The sequence below is a fragment of the Serinus canaria genome, chromosome 17 (genome assembly GCF_022539315.1).
Source record: "Serinus canaria isolate serCan28SL12 chromosome 17, serCan2020, whole genome shotgun sequence".
Lineage (NCBI taxonomy): Eukaryota > Metazoa > Chordata > Aves > Passeriformes > Fringillidae > Serinus > Serinus canaria.
Window position 1 is genome coordinate 1,877,353 of NC_066330.1, and position 13,927 is coordinate 1,891,279.

General features: G+C 45.9%; 1 protein-coding gene across 3 annotated transcripts in view; it reads right to left on the reverse strand.

Moving 5' to 3' along the window:
- DAB2IP (DAB2 interacting protein) overlaps nt 1-10,283 on the reverse strand; it is a 122,421-nt gene extending 112,138 nt beyond the window's left edge. For 2 of the 3 annotated variants that reach the window (XM_050980892.1, XM_018917589.3), the window contains exon 1: nt 9,891-10,278. In XM_050980892.1, coding sequence (XP_050836849.1) covers nt 9,891-10,008 — 118 coding nt within the window. In that variant the 5' untranslated portion in view covers nt 10,009-10,278. Of the gene's footprint in view, nt 1-9,890 lie in introns of all 3 variants that reach the window. The other variant, XM_050980898.1, reaches the window with a different exon arrangement.
- Nucleotides 10,284-13,927: the final 3,644 nt, after the last annotated feature.

The following is a 13,927-nucleotide window of genomic DNA, read 5'->3' on the forward strand; positions in this document are numbered from 1 at the left end:
AGCCCTGCTGACCCTGTGAATTCCAGCTGATCCCTTACAGCAATGTCAGAACCATACAAAATTAATTTAAAACCAAACCTTCATTAGGCAATAAAATAGACTTTTAAATGAAAATGGTCATGAGGCAGAAGTTGAGGGCAGGTGCTGGTGCCCTCTGAACAAGCAGACTCCTCTGAAAGCAAAGCTAATGAACACAGAGAGGGTGTTCTCCAGGCTAAGGGAAGCCATGTCACCCCTGCTTCTTATCTTGGAATAAAATTATTTCTTTTTGCATCTTAGAATCTCTGGCTTAAACATTAATAAACTTCCATAAAGCCCAGCAATCCCCCTGGCTGTACCCACAACTCTTCCACATCAGAATCTCTGATTTACTCCCCAGTCATTTCATGCTCCAAGCAGAAATAGTTTCACATTTTCTCATGCTCTCATGACCTTTCCAGACAATTAAGGACACTGTTTACAGAACTACAGCTTATAAAAACCCCTCTCCCTTATCTAACTGTTTACATACAGAACAAAAAAATAAATTGGGATCATTACGTGCCTTCTGGGCTACACTCTGGCACCAAATACTTTGAATTAAACAACTGAGTCTATGCCTACAGTTAATGCTTCCCACAGCAATGACACCAAACTGATCCAGCTTCTCACCAACGCCTTTGTTTCCCCCACAGGTGACTTCAGTGGTAGGAAAGCACCACATTCAGTGTCTCTGATGACTGTGGCCCTGCCTAAAAGCAGCAAAGCACACGTGAAGCACCACTTAGAGCCACACAATTCTCTGCAGCTCCAAGAAGGGTGGCTGGGAAAGTTGTGTGAAGTGAAGAGCATTGTTAGAAGTGGTTGGAATACAGAAAACAAATCCCAGAAAACATCAGAACACACTGATGGTTTCACATCAGTGAAAACTGGTCCCCTCAGCTAAAATCTATTACCATCTTCTCTCAAAGTGGGACTAAGAACTCCTGAAAAAAGAGCTTTTTCTTTGTTAAATAATGATTTGGAGTAACAGTGACCTTTGCCACTGCACGCTGTGCACTTTAATGGATCTCCTCTCATCTCTGTGTCAGGTTCCTGGATAGCATGGATTTAATATTCCTCATTCTGCTCCTGAGCCAGTGCTATGAATGGCTCTTGAATCTAGTACTGAAAAAAGCTCTGCTACTTTTCTGAGCACTTGATATATATCTATTCCTCTATTTTCTCTATTACCCAGTAAGAGAATTCCTCTCCCAGCAGCTGCCACGGTGCTTTTTGATGTGTGCAAGCAGCAAAGGCTCCTCTCTTGACTTTCTGCGAGCTCTGGCTGCCTGTGCCTCCTGTGCCTCAGCCCCTTCTCTCCTGGAAAGCTGGGGTGGGATTTTCATTCCCCAAGCCCGGGTTGAGCGGCTGTGCCCGCTCCAGCAGTGGGTGTGTGTGCCAGCCGCGATCCCGGTGCCTCACTAGATGGAGCTGGAGGCCCTTGGCTGGCCAAGCGCTCCGGCCCAGCTGCAGCGCTGGGAATTCTCCAGCTGGGCTTCGGCTGCTGGGTCACCTGATGGTCAGTGGAGCTAAGAGCGCTTTCCCTGCTCTTTCCCTTCTGTAGAGCCATCTCAGCACAGCCGGGCACTCTGACAGAGAGCCAGGGCAAGTCCTGCCCTCCAGAAATCCAGGTGGAACACATCCTTTACCTGAGGAGAGAGATTAAACCTATTTGTCAAGGGAAAATCCCTCTCCAAGGGAAAAGAGACAGAAAAGAAATGCACTAATGGGAAAGGAAAGCTGAGGTAATTCTCACTGCGAGAGGTCTGAAAATACAGCAGCTTCTGAGTGCTACAAGCCTGGAGACCAGATCAGATCCACATGCATGAGGCACAGCTGCAGGTCCCCAGACCTGGTGCCAGGGTCAGAATAAAAGGCATGCAGAAAATGACCCTCCCTTTCTTAAGATGAACAGCAAATCATGCTGATTGAGCAGCCTGTAGTACAAACTCCGTTTTACTGTCTGGTATTTTTTAACTAGATATGTGTATATATATCTGGTATTTTTATTCTTTCTTTATTAGTCTCTGAAATAAAATATGTATGATATTTATCTTCCTCTGCTATGGTATCCACAGAACAAATTCCTCCTCTGCTAACGGCATATCATTAGGAGCCTTTTCTCCAGGGTGAAATTGAAATCAAGCTCAGACTTAAAAAATACATCAGAAAAAGCTGAAATTCTGTCCTGGTTGGGGGCCAGACTGTGGTGACTGCCAATACCCTGGTTAAAGTGGAAAGGATGATAAAGTGAAGTGGAACATCAGCTTCCTCCCATGTGATAATAAAGACAAGCAACACGGAGTGTGGAGAACAAGGAGTCAGCTCTGGGGAGATTTAAATTAGGCTCATCCATCATGCTGAGCCTTCCTGCAAAGATTCTGCTCTGTCACCACGAGCTTTCCTGCAGCTCTTTATCCACAGAGGCAATCTGAGGGCAAGGAGAAACTTCCATGCTCTGCAATTCCTGTCCCTGTCTCTGGAGGTGTCACCTGGACACACCACCAGGGACAGGGCTGGCTCTGTCCCCTGCCTGTCAGGTTTGGCTGGGGGCTTTCCCCAGAAGTGACCTGGACAGCTGAGCTGAGCAGGCCAGAACAGCTCCCTTCACCTGAAGCACCCTCAGGAGAAATGGAAACTTCACACAGCTAATTCCCAGGCCATTTTTCCAGCAGTGCACAGTGGCTGCTGGAACAGGTCTGTACTGGTAAAATGCAAATTAAATAAATAAATACTTAATTTATAAGCATGATTCATCAGAGGTTTCATCTTCTACAGCAAAGAAACAGATGTTCTATTGATGGCACTTCATTAGAGAGATAAATGGGGTCACACACGTATCTCTGTTCACATCCATCTGCATAATAGACCAAACATTAAGATTTGAATTTCACATGGTGCATGTGGCTCTCAGAGCAGTCTCAGAGAGTCTCAATGCCCAGAGCCTGCTCACCCACCTCAGATTGTCTCAATAGCCAAGGAACTTTAATTCTGCCCAGAAAAGCAGGAGGCTGGGATTTAACACTGGCTATTTAGGAGACAGTTTCACTGGAAACACAGAAGAATACTGGATTTTAAGTAATGGATGGCAGTGAGTTTTGGTACCCCCCAAAATACAGTGTCTGTCATGAGGAAGCAACTCAAAGCAGCAGTGACAGCAAAGTCTGGAACCACTGTTCTTCCTCCAGTTCAAGTCAGGGAGGGTTAGGATTGGGGACAGGGTTAGGCAGAGCTGAGAGGGATTTTCTGGTTTTCTAAACGTTAATGCAGGAGGCCTCAGAGCTCCCCTGGCAAACACAAACAAGTCTCCTGCATTTCAGTAGGCATTACCAGCAGATAATGCTTATAGACTGAGTGGCATCCTTTCCACAGATGTGCCTCTGCTGTGTGTGGATGTGAGTGTGTGCACAGCTGTGTCAGGCACAGCAGCTCAGCACACCTGGGCAATGCCTCCCTGTGCCCAAAGCACTGCTGAGAATCCATCCCTGCTCACTGCTGGTCCCCATCCATCTCTCCTCTGGCTGCTCAGACTCTCTTAGCAATTGTTTCAGTATTAGAAATTGTGGAATGTAAATCCTAATTTATTGTGACTGATCCTTTTATTTCCTCTGGGGGTGGGTGGGTATTTCTGCTCCTCTCCCACAAACCTGCTCTGCAAACACTCGCAGGTGGCAGCTGCACACTCGCTCTGCAGTTTTCAAGCAAACAACACCAGTGCCAAGGAGAGACAAGGAACATTAAAAACCAGTCGTGTTTTCACTTCCCAACCTATTTTTGAAACAGGAGGGAGCAGGAGAATGTTCTTACCTACACCAACACTGACATTTACATTTTCTAGCCTAAAAAAATATGCCAGATCTGTGTTGGAATTTCTCCCTCCAGAACTGCCCTGCAGTCACTCTGAGGAGCAAATGGGCACTTGAACAGAAACACTGCAACCCTGCAGAACAATTCAGCAATTTAGTGACCAACATTCACCCTCCTGGGGAGGTTAATGCACCCCACCCCACTCTCTGAAATTTCATTTTGGTGTTCACCCGACTTTTAGCTGATCCCAGAAGCAGAGTTATGTAAATGAACACCAAATGTTCTCACTTCAAACACACCAGCCCCATCAAAATGTGTTCATGTCTAAGGGTATAAAGGTAATAATTGGTAACCTTTGACTGCTAAAAATGTAAAGGGAAAATATCTTTCATTTTAAACTTGCTCGTTTGGTTACCATGGACACTGCTTAATCATGAAGGATGACTATTACTTGTTCCTATAGAAACCAAGAAGCTCAAGAAGCATCCTGTAATTTAACTCCAGACACCAAATTTTACACCAGTCCCCCTATTAGCACATTTGGGTACTTCAGAACAAGCCCAGGCTTGATCTCTGACTCTAAAGAAATTCAGTGATGCAGAAATGTTGTAAGAAACCAAAAATATGAGCATGTAAGGTACAAAAGAAACTTGCACTTCACATAAATTGGTTTCTTCAAAAGGAAACATTAAGTCCTCAGCATCTGAGGATTCCTCTTTCAGTGCAAATGTTAATGAAGCAAAACTTTGGCTGTCTTTATTCCTGTCAATGTTCTCCAAGTCCATACAATTGCAGGGCATGTTTTTCCTCCAACTGAATGCTTCAATGCTCAACTTAAGATGAACTTGCGGAGCAGTGTGAGAGCCTGGGATTCCTAATGGGCCTCTGGGAGCTGCTCGTGGTCCCAGCCTGGCTCTCCAAACCAGGCCTACAATGAAAACATGCCCCTCATGCAAGGAAAAAACCAATGGGCAGCACAAACCTGCAAAATTCAGGCCGTGAGTTGCTCTAACAAGTCTTTTAGAGTTTATGCTTATTAGCAAAACCACAACACATGTCTGGCATTGCTCATCACCTCAAAGCTTTACCTTCAGCACCAAAGAAACATTAGTCAGAATCTCTCTCTTGGGTAGGTCTGGGGGAAAAAAGCTTCCAGAAATTACCTGTGGCTGACACTGCTCCTTGACCCTCACAGCTCTAGATGGGGAATGGTTCACAGCTCTCAAAAAGCCTTCCATTTTCCCATTCTCTGGTTCCCAAAGGGGCCTGAGGGAACTCAGTGTAAAAGCCTGACCCGGAGGCTGCACAAAGCAGTGACAGGAGTCAGGAGTTCTGTGCACCTTCTTTCACAAGCATATGCACAAACACACAAACAATTAGTGTTTGACTCTAAAATAGTCTCTGGAGTGTTGCAAAGGAAAGCAAACCACGCTCAGCAGTGTCTGAGCTGAAAAAAGCAAAACTGATAAAGCCCAAATGAGAATGTTCCCTGACCCAGCTCGTTCCCATCTCTATTGAGAGCAGAGAGAATTAAAGGATTAGAGAGTGCCTTCAGTGCAATAACTTTGGGGATTAGTGGCACACTAGAAGACCTTCAAGGGAAATACAGGTTTAAAAGCTTTAAAAGGCAGCTCTGTGTCTAAATTGTTTGGACTGCCACAGCTGTAAGGAGACAAACTTACTCTAATACATGAGTGATCATGAAAAGTCTGCTGAAACCCCTTGAAGCATGTTTTTGGAAGCAATTCTAGTTTGGACTCAGACCAGGGTTTTCAACCTCTTTCTCATTTAGTAACCACAGCTTGTAGATAAAAACTCATTCTGCATTACTCGAGAGCAAATCTGCTACTTCATTCCTTGCAGAGCAGTCAGCCCCTCTCAGGAACTCTGTCAGGGGAAAAGGATGGGACTACCAGGAGGAGAGGGCTGGAAAGAGAGATAAGGGAAGAGATGAGCAAAAAGTGACAGTGCTCCTGAGAGATTCCCACTGGGGTTTCCCAGGGGAACTTTTACAACTTGACTCATTTTTGATCTCGTAGGAATTTCTCAGGGAGAACACTCGCTGAGTGTGGATGCTCCTGCATTTCTGGAGGAGGTGGGGCAGGTCAGAGTTTGCTGTAGGAGCAAAGGGAGTGAAGGCACTACTGCCACCTCCTTCCTGCTGAAGGGTCAGTCCAATAAATTTGCCTGCAATAAATTCACTCTAAATTTTTGCTTATTAAAGGGATTCTGAGATTTAAGCGTTGTTTAATATCAAAACAATTCCAGAATTCCTCCACACACCACTTCCCAAGTCATTAAATTTAGTCTCGATTTTTACTAGACAATGAAGCATTGAACAAACACAGCAAAGTCTCAGCTGGAGCACTGGTGCTAAAAATAGCACAGCTGTCAGTGAATATTTCCTATAAACAGCACAGCTTTAAACATTTTGCATATCTTTTCTATGGGCATCTGTCAGCCATGCTGTTAAAAATTCAATGAAAGACTGCAAGACTTCTGTGGTAAAACAGAAAATGCCACAAAAGAGACTTGAAAAACAAAGCAGTGATCATTAAAAAGTGCAAAGCAGGAAGGTCTCCTTTTCCTGGCATTTAAAAGACACCACCCTTGGAAAAAAAACCCCCAAGCCTATTGCTAATATTTATTACTGAGCTCCTCACTTGCCTGCTCCCAGCCCTTAAATGAAAAACGAAGTCCTGCAGAGGTGGAAAGGGAGAAATTCCACTGGCATTCCTTGTCCAACATCACTTTTTGTTAACATGCTGCAGAACAGATTTTCAGCTAGGAAAGATTAGTGAGAGGTGAGTGCAATTTCAGCTGGCTTTAAATATAATAAAACCTCCTTAGTTGTTATGTCACTCTGGGGCATGCTGGGACAATTTTCCAATAGCTGCTTCCCTTGTCCCAAGAGAGTGCCTGAACCTCCAAGGTATTGATTATTTGGGTATAAGCTGATCTCTCATTTATCACTTAAAAGGTTTTGATTTCATCAAACAGACAGAGAAAGACTGAATTCCAGCTGTTTTCAACAGATGTGTATCTGAATAGCCTGTGCTGAGAAAAAAACCAGCCTGACCTTGGCCTCCCAGCTCAGTGTTCGGTGCACTGAAAATCTGGGTTTTGCTGAAGATCAGTCAGTTTCCTCTTCACAGCAGCCATCAAAGGAAAGGAAGAAGAAAGTCTGTTTAATAAAAATCCTTTTAATAAAACACCTTGAAAAGCATCTGTGATAAACAGAACAGAGAGCAAGACATTTATGTCTGAGGCTGACAGAGGCAGAAGGATCAGGAACATTAAACCTTCAAGATCAGGAACTCCAATGTTCTCAAATTCTCAGGGCTTTGATGCCAGCTTGAGTTTTACACAAGAAAGCCCTGAAGCCAAAGCTGCATTTGGCTCAGAGATGGGACTGGGAATGGAGCACTGGGAGCGGCTTCTGTCAGCAAAGGGAATTTTCAGAACACTTCCCACTGACCCCCTTCCTTCACCGTGTCCATGAGTAAGGAGAAGCAGGGAGGGATCCTGAAGAATGCCACAGACCCAAGTGCAGCCACAAGCAGGTGCTGCTGTCACTGAAAGTTCTCCTCCTCCTCTGCCTCACAAGTACCTTCCACTACATCAGATGGGTCACCTGGGAGTAATTATAATTACTGCCATGATTCCTCCTGCAGTCCCACACATCTCTGAGCTGAACAGATGGTCCAGAGGTTCATTATCTAACATTATCTAACTAATGTTTACCTGCAGCATGTCCTGACTCTCTGTGAGAGCAGAGCTGGGGGTTTCAGGCACTGTCCTCCTTCCAGCAGAGATTTCCAGTACAGTGAAGCCTGTCTGCTTTACCCACTCCCAAACAGGCATGGTTTAAACGTGCTGGAGGCAGGATCTCATCAGCCTTCCCCTCCTGCTTGGCTTTGCCCTCCCCACCAGTGCCACTGGTTAGATATTCCAGCCTGGGCTCCCAAAGGGGCAGAGTGACAAACACACTGACATGTGATGGATGTGTTAAAGGCACCAGGGCTGACCAGAGAGCTCCAGAACAGAGGGTGCCATCACATGAGCCATTGAACAAGCTGCTGTCACTGCCAACAGCTCCAAGTCCTGGACATTTTTCTGCACACTGAAGCAGGCTGGCTCCATCTGGAGTCCCAACACAAAGCTCTCCCCTCCCTCCCTCCCTCAGATCTTTGCACAGAAAATGCAAACTCTGCTCACTTTGCCCAGCTGGAAGCACCACAGCAGCTCTTTCCTGAGGGAGTGGCTCTCTCTGTACCTCAGGAAGCAAAGCCCATTTCCCAAACTGGGTCTCAGCCCTTCCAGAGCTGTGCAACCCCAGCCTGACTTTTCCTGCTGTTCCTGGAGCCCCCAGACCCCCTACAGTTCATCAATCTTCCAGTGGGAACAAAACTGGAAAGGAAAGGATTCCTGCTGCATTATTCCAGCACTTCCATCACCCTGCCCAGCCTGGACAAGCTCCCTCTGAGCTGCTGTGGGGCCTGGCTGTGTGACACCACCACTGCACAACAGAAACAGATCAAAAATAAAGAGAAAATTCTCATCCAGCTTTGCAAATCCCTTTCAGATGTACAGATAAGAAGAGCTCAGCCACTGCTGAGAGGCAGGGATCCCACAGACAACACAAAATACTCCAGGAGAGATCAACAGCAACAAGATTTCAGCTGGTTCAAATCCAATTTCTTACAAACTTTCAGGCTGATTCCCATTTCCATCAAATCTGCCTGTATATTCCTCATGTTCCTGACAAATGATGCCATTAAGTTCACTTTGGGTTACCTAAAGGAAACTGAACACATTTAGTTTGTCACAGTAACTGAAATGACAGTAAAATATTTTGGTTTTGCACAGCACACAAATAAAGAGGGAAAGGGAACTGGGACATGTTTGGGAGTTGATAAACACTCCTCCCTGACAGGCAAAACAACAAAAAATATCATGTAAAGAAAACCACTGTCTGAAGGAAAAGCTGAAGCTCAGGGACTGATTTAGCTTCCTATTGTTTCCTCAGCGATGATTCAAAATTCTTAAAATCATCCTGAGGGCCAGGAAAAGAGGAAAGAGGACATTGCACTGAGCTAAATCTTGCAGTGCTAGAGTAAAGTTTAAAATCTGCTTCATAAATCAGAATTAATTGCACTGAGACAAGTCCAAGATTTGCATAGACACCTGATGTAAAGTTGCAGTTGTGCTTTTTATTCACACAAGAACAAGAAAAAGGGAAATCTTTTCAGCTAATGGCTTTTGATTAGACTCACAGCATGATAAATACACCAGGACTGCCAGACTGCAGGGCAAACACAACCCTCTCCCCTCCTTTCTGAAAAAATTCAATAGGAAAACACTCACATACTCCCACTTTTTGGCTGCTTTAATGACAGGGAAAAGAACCAATAAACAGTTATTTCACAGTAGAAGAAAGAGAAAGGCAGAATAGCTGGTTTTAAAAATGCAACTGGGTCAGTTGCTGCCTCCAGTAGAAGGAATGGGTTGCCTGTGCCCTACAGAAACATCCCTCTGTGGACCTCCCTCCTGCTGATGAGGACAAACAAGCCCTTTTAGAGAAGGATTTTTAGAAATGATTTGGGGCTTCAAGTCCCACAGATTTCTGCAATGCCTCAGGAGCCCAATCTTTAGGCTCTTTGGAAAATCCTACCCCTAAACTGTTCTCAGCTTTGTCATCTCAAGCCCCTGGTGACTCTCGGCTCATGAAGAACAAGAAGTTCCAGTCATACGTCTCTGCAGAGAGACCCCATCTCCTAAGCACGGCTTTCCAAAGCTCTGCAAGCATCAATGAGGCCTCCAAACATCTCGGAGAGGCAGTTCCCTCAATGGCACAGAGTGCAGAGCTGAGGCTGGTTAGCTGGAAAGCCGGGGTTAGAGGCACCACACGGGGTTAGAGCAGCCACGCTGGCCCGAGTCCCTCGCACACTGACCTTGTGCAGAGCCCGGGCCGCTCCCGGGGCGCGGGGCCAGTGCCCCTCCTCATCCTCACCTACCTACGGCAGCGGGCTGAGCACGGCAAGGAAAGAGCTCGCAATTACCCCTGCTAAGCCTGTTCCGGCTGCGGGATCTGCTTCGCTGTCTCTGCAGTCGTGACCTCCGGAGCAGTCGGTAGTAGTAGGACGGTCTCCCAGAACTTTTCCTGCTGTTCATGGACATTTTTGGATCTATTTTACACACACACACATGCAGGCACAGGTTCGCTCTCCCCTCTGGTACAGGAGCAAAACAGTCCCAGCGTTTTAATGAACTGGAGGGTGGTTCTTTGGAGGGGAAAGGGAGAGGGGGGAAGCGGAACTCTTCACTTGACACATTTAAAAAGAAAAACAAGAAGAAGAAAACATAAAAGGGAGAGAGAGAGGGAAAAAAAGCAGGCGGCACCGGAGTGCATGTCTCGGCCGAGGGAGGACTCCAAGCGAGCAAGATAAACTGTGCTAACAACTCCTGCCCCCAAAAAGATAAGGCTGCTGGAGTAGGAATAGGAAGCCAGAGTTGGCCTGGGCTCCTGAAACGTGAAGCATAGGCTGGAAGAAATCCTGGACTGGATCCTGTCCGCCAGACATCTGATCAAAGTGTCCTGGAAGGATTCCCGGCCGCTCTGCCCTGCCCCGAGCAGCGGCCCCGAGCCACGCTCATCTGCTGAGGAGGGATCGGGGAAGGCTGCGCTGGGGAGGGGATAATGATTTCCTGGCCATGGGACACATGTTAATAATCATCATGGAGCAAAAGCCCCGGAAAATAAAGTGAAATTTGAGAGGGGAAAACTTTAATTAGAAGTTGAATGAACAGAGCTCCAGACTCCCCTGGAGGCCCATTTCCTTTCAACATTCAAACTGAGTTATAGCACATCCCACAAATTAGAGAAAGGGCCTATTTACCATTTGGGTCCTGATGGCAGCGAAGATTCTGCCTCCGGCTCATATTGCTCCATAAAATTACATTTCAATGGCCAGAATTAACACTTTAAGCCACGGGAAAAAATAAAACTAAATATATTAAACAGATTAAAAAAATTCAGTCCACCTTTACTGTTTCAAAAGGTCAGAAGTGAATTGTCCAGAATCCTGCAGCTAAGCTCCTTCCCTTGATGGCACAAAAATTACTCTGAAGGAAGTGACAGAAAACATTTCAGAGACCCAGAAAGGTGGCCAAGAACTGAATGCGTGGTTGCTGCTTCTCCCAGGCTGGCAGGTAACAGAGAAACCTCATCCGAGTGGGGTGAGCTGCAAAACAACATCTGCACAATACCTCTCTGTGTTGTGTCCTCAGTTTTCCCAGACTTCTGTGCAAATTTATCTTTGTGGTGTCTTATGACCAGACACAGGCTTGGCTGTGGATGAGCCCCGTTCCCCCGGAGCAGGAGCTTCAGCAGGAGCTGGAAAGCTTCCCTGGATTATCCTGTCTTGTACCTCCCGTAACAAGAGGCAGAAACTGCTCCAGTTCAGCAACTGCACCGGGACAAGAGTCCCTTCCCCAGCACCAACCATCCTCCCCGATTTTAGGGTTTCACACATTTCCACAACCATGGAAAACATCAGAATTCTACCCAAGCCGTGCTTTCCTGTTCCCATGGAGAAGTAAACCCGCGCTGTGAGTCAGCCGAGAAAGGCCCTTCCAGGAGGAAACCCAAGGCTCGCTCTTCCCTGAAGTCCATGCCTGGTTTTGAGGCCACACGTGAGGAATTCGGCGCCAGCTTTCAGGCAGTGCAGGAATGAGCACTGGGGAGGGCAGCGACAAGTTCAGGTCAAGGAGGCAGATCCCAGCTGGACAGCGGGGGCTCCCTGGCCCGGCAGGGGGACGCTGCACCGGGACATCGCTCTGCGCTCCAGCGGCACCGCACCCGCAGCACACCCCGCAGCAAGGAAAAGCTTCACCTGCTGCCCATCTGCCCTCCTCTTCTTAGCCAGAATCATCTTCTTTTGCATATTTGGGTACATAAAAAAATAAAAACACAGGGACAACTCTAACTGTTTTCCAGATGAGCAGAGACCCGTCCTGTGCAGCTGATTCAATTCCCAAAAGGAGCTGAGAACATCCACAACACAGAGATGGGAAAGGCTGAAAATACTGAGGTTTGGTGAAAGATTTGCTGTAGACGAGAACCCAAATATTCAGGTGTCTCTCTGCAATTCTGTGTCATAATAACTGGGATGAAAGCTCTGAAGAGTCTTTCACAATTATGCTTTTATCACTAGAAATATCTTTAAAACGGCCTATCCAAATTACTTTTGTCATTCCCAATAGGAAAAAAAAAAAAAAAAGCACTGATGGAAATGAAAGTTTAAAGAAAACCATTTTAAAAGCTCACCCAAATTTAGATGATTTGAAAGGGGAAGGTTTGATTTTGTTTAACTGGAGCCAGGTGACTCATGCTCAGAGCTCTGGGGATGCGGCAGAGGCGGCTGCTGGGGATCTCCTCAAGCTCTGAGGGAATGTGAAGTGGGAATGCTTGGAGGTTTTTATTTTTAATCAGCCAGGTACCTTCAGAAACACTCATACAGGTGACCACAAAGCAGGAGAGGTTAATGAGGGACTATAAACTATAAGACAAGAGAAAGCAGCCCTACATAAAAGCATAAATAAATGGTTGGCAGTTGTGTTCCAGTTTCACCAGCTTGGCTCTGTCTCTCTAACTTAACAATGTTTCTGAAGGATTTAACTTCATGCTACAGGATGAAGAAGTATTAAATATAATTCTATTTTTTCCTACAGCATCTTTTGTCCACCAGAGCACAGACACTTCTGCATATTTGCTTCTGCAAATACTTGCTCAGTTGAATGCACTTAAAATACAAAAACTTCCTCTTTTTCATTCAGGTTAAAAAATAATCCAAGGAATGTGCCCAATATCAAGTGGGGAAGTCAGTTATTTGCTTCTAATAAATAATGTCTTGACTTTCTTTAAGAAAGAGCCATAATGTATTTTTTAAATGTGAATAAAAGAATTTCTCAGATATCACTATCCGAAAAGGAAGTAAGGGAAGTGACACCTCCAATTCCCAACAAGCTGAGTTTTGGATCACAGTTACATTTCTGCAGCTCCTTGGTGGTGGGAATTCACAACAGGCTGGCTCCAAAGAGGCCAACAGGAGGAGGCCAAACCGTGCTCTGCGTGTTACACAGGGGGGAGCAGAGGGGAAGGGTCTCTGGCCCAGGCAGGGCACGGAGAGCCAGCGTGTCTGAGAGCCCTGGAGACGTTTCCTGCGCCCACCGTGAACTCCGGGAACGGGGCAGAACCACCGAGCCTGACTCAGAGCACGGCACATTTCCTGCCCACTTCCCAGCAGAACAATAGAGCTAAAGAACATCAGCTTTCAGCAGCTGGGGGAGACCACAACAAAATCACTTCACTTGCTCTGCTGACACAGAACACTCCACTCAGGTACACTGGTTTATGACCTGACTGCTAATGATGCTCATAAAATTTACAAAGCCAAAATCCATCTAAAGACTTGTGCTAAATTTCCACAGACCTAACGAAGCAATTAAAACACATGGAGTCCAATGCAATGGAAGAAGAACCTTCTACCAGAATCAAACATCCAGTGCCTCAGAGCAGCCTGCTCCTTTCAACAGGAGGAAAAACTCAAGAAGTCTCTGTACAGCAAAAATTCCAAACTAAAAAGAAAAATCTCGTACAAATCCCTAAATCAAACAAAGGCCCTCAGATGTAACTGGGAGCTGCACAACACTTCCCAGCACTGTGTCTTCCACGCTGAGCTGCTGGCAGGAAATATTTGTTTAAGCAGGACTATTCTTCCCAAATATCCCTCATTACTAAAATAAAATGCTAGCAGTGATTCATTGAGTGATTAACAGAGTAACTTCAACTCTGGGTTTCCCAGGATCCCCCATTTCCTTCTCCAAGACAAAACTGTGGCAGTTCTCTGCTGTGATCCTGGAGGGGGCTCGAAAGTGACCTCAAAATCTCACCTGGTCCAACCTTCAGGGGGAAGAGAGCCCAAATGATGACCTTTACCTTCCTATCTGCACACCTAAATAAACAAAACCACATCACCTCGAGGTTAGGAATCTAATTATTAGATGTAATAAAAAATTACTGTAATAAACTAGCTAA